The 1,140-nt window shown below is 55.7% G+C and overlaps 1 protein-coding gene across 1 annotated transcript in view; it reads left to right on the top strand.

Annotated features, from left to right (window-relative positions):
- MONBRDRAFT_8973 (uncharacterized protein) overlaps positions 1 to 736 on the top strand; it is a gene marked incomplete at both ends in the record, with an annotated part of 4,347 nt that extends 3,611 nt beyond the window's left edge. The window contains one exon of the mRNA XM_001746532.1: positions 38 to 736. Coding sequence (XP_001746584.1) covers positions 38 to 736 — 699 coding nt within the window. The remainder of the gene's footprint in view (positions 1 to 37) is intronic.
- Between the last annotated feature and the right edge of the window lie 404 nt (positions 737 to 1,140).

A 1,140-nucleotide genomic window follows, 5' to 3' on the forward strand; every position in this document is an offset into this window, starting at 1 on the left:
CGTCAGCACTGTCTTGACCATGCGGGGTCGGGACAAGTTGCGTCGCTTGAGCGACACGACCTTTGCCATTGCGGTCGTGTCCATGATGGGTTTTGGCCTCCATGAACTCATCAACGTCAAGCCGACGGACAAGTGCCCGCTCTGCAGCAGCAAGACACCTCAGCCGCGACTGACCCGCGAGCACCTGTTGACCTGCCGTCCCATCAAGCGTCACAACGCCCTTCGCGACGAGATGGGCCGCCTGCTCAGGTACGCCACCCTCTCCCATGTCTGGGTGGAAAAGTCTGGCTACAACGCCAACGGTCAGAGCTGCCGCATCGACCTGCACTGCCGCAACCCCTTTCCCGGCGGTGCCTTGGGCCCAGCTCTGCCCGACCTGGGCATTGACGTGACTGTGCGCACAGCCCAACCCCCGACCACCTCGCAAGCCTGCATCAAGGTGGGCGCTGCCCTTCGCCGAGCCGAAAAGGAGAAGCGCGACTACTACACCGGTTTCAACCATGGAAAAACTCTGATCGTCCCTGCGGCGATGACGACAACCGGTGGGTTTGCCTCCTCCTTTGTGGATCTGCTTGGTCAGCTCGCCCGCTGCGCCGAGGCCCGTGGTGTGTACCAGCCGGGGCTGGATGAGGCCTTTGTTCCTCGATGGAAGGGTCGCTTTGCGGCGCTGGTCCATCAGATGAACGCTGACCACATCCAGCGCCACTTTGGCGGTGTCTGCCTGCGCTCGTCGTAGGTAGGCACCGTCTCGGGGGTCCCTCTGTGGGGATCCCTGTGTGCACCTGTCGCTCCCTAGGTGGCTCTCGTTGTGTCTTTTTATGGCTGGACTTGTATATTTCTTGTAATTTTGCTTTAATTTTTGCTGTATTTATGTGGTATTTTTGCTAAATTTTTGTAAGGTCCTTTGTATGATGTCTTTGTCTTATGTGGTCGGTTGTTTTCTCAATCCGACGTTGTGTCTCGTTGGACGTGAGCGTGCCGTGGTGTTTTTTATGTTCGTGCTGTGATGGCTTGTAGTTGTGATGTGTGACTGCCTTTTTATGTGTCTAGTGTTTGAAATGGCCGTATCTCTGGTTATACTTGGTCGTTTTGTACGATTTTTGTTTCTATGTGCGTAATTCCTCGCGCTTGTACTTCTTG

The sequence above is a fragment of the Monosiga brevicollis genome, genomic scaffold (assembly GCF_000002865.3).
Source record: "Monosiga brevicollis MX1 MONBRscaffold_13 genomic scaffold, whole genome shotgun sequence".
NCBI lineage: Eukaryota > Choanoflagellata > Craspedida > Salpingoecidae > Monosiga > Monosiga brevicollis.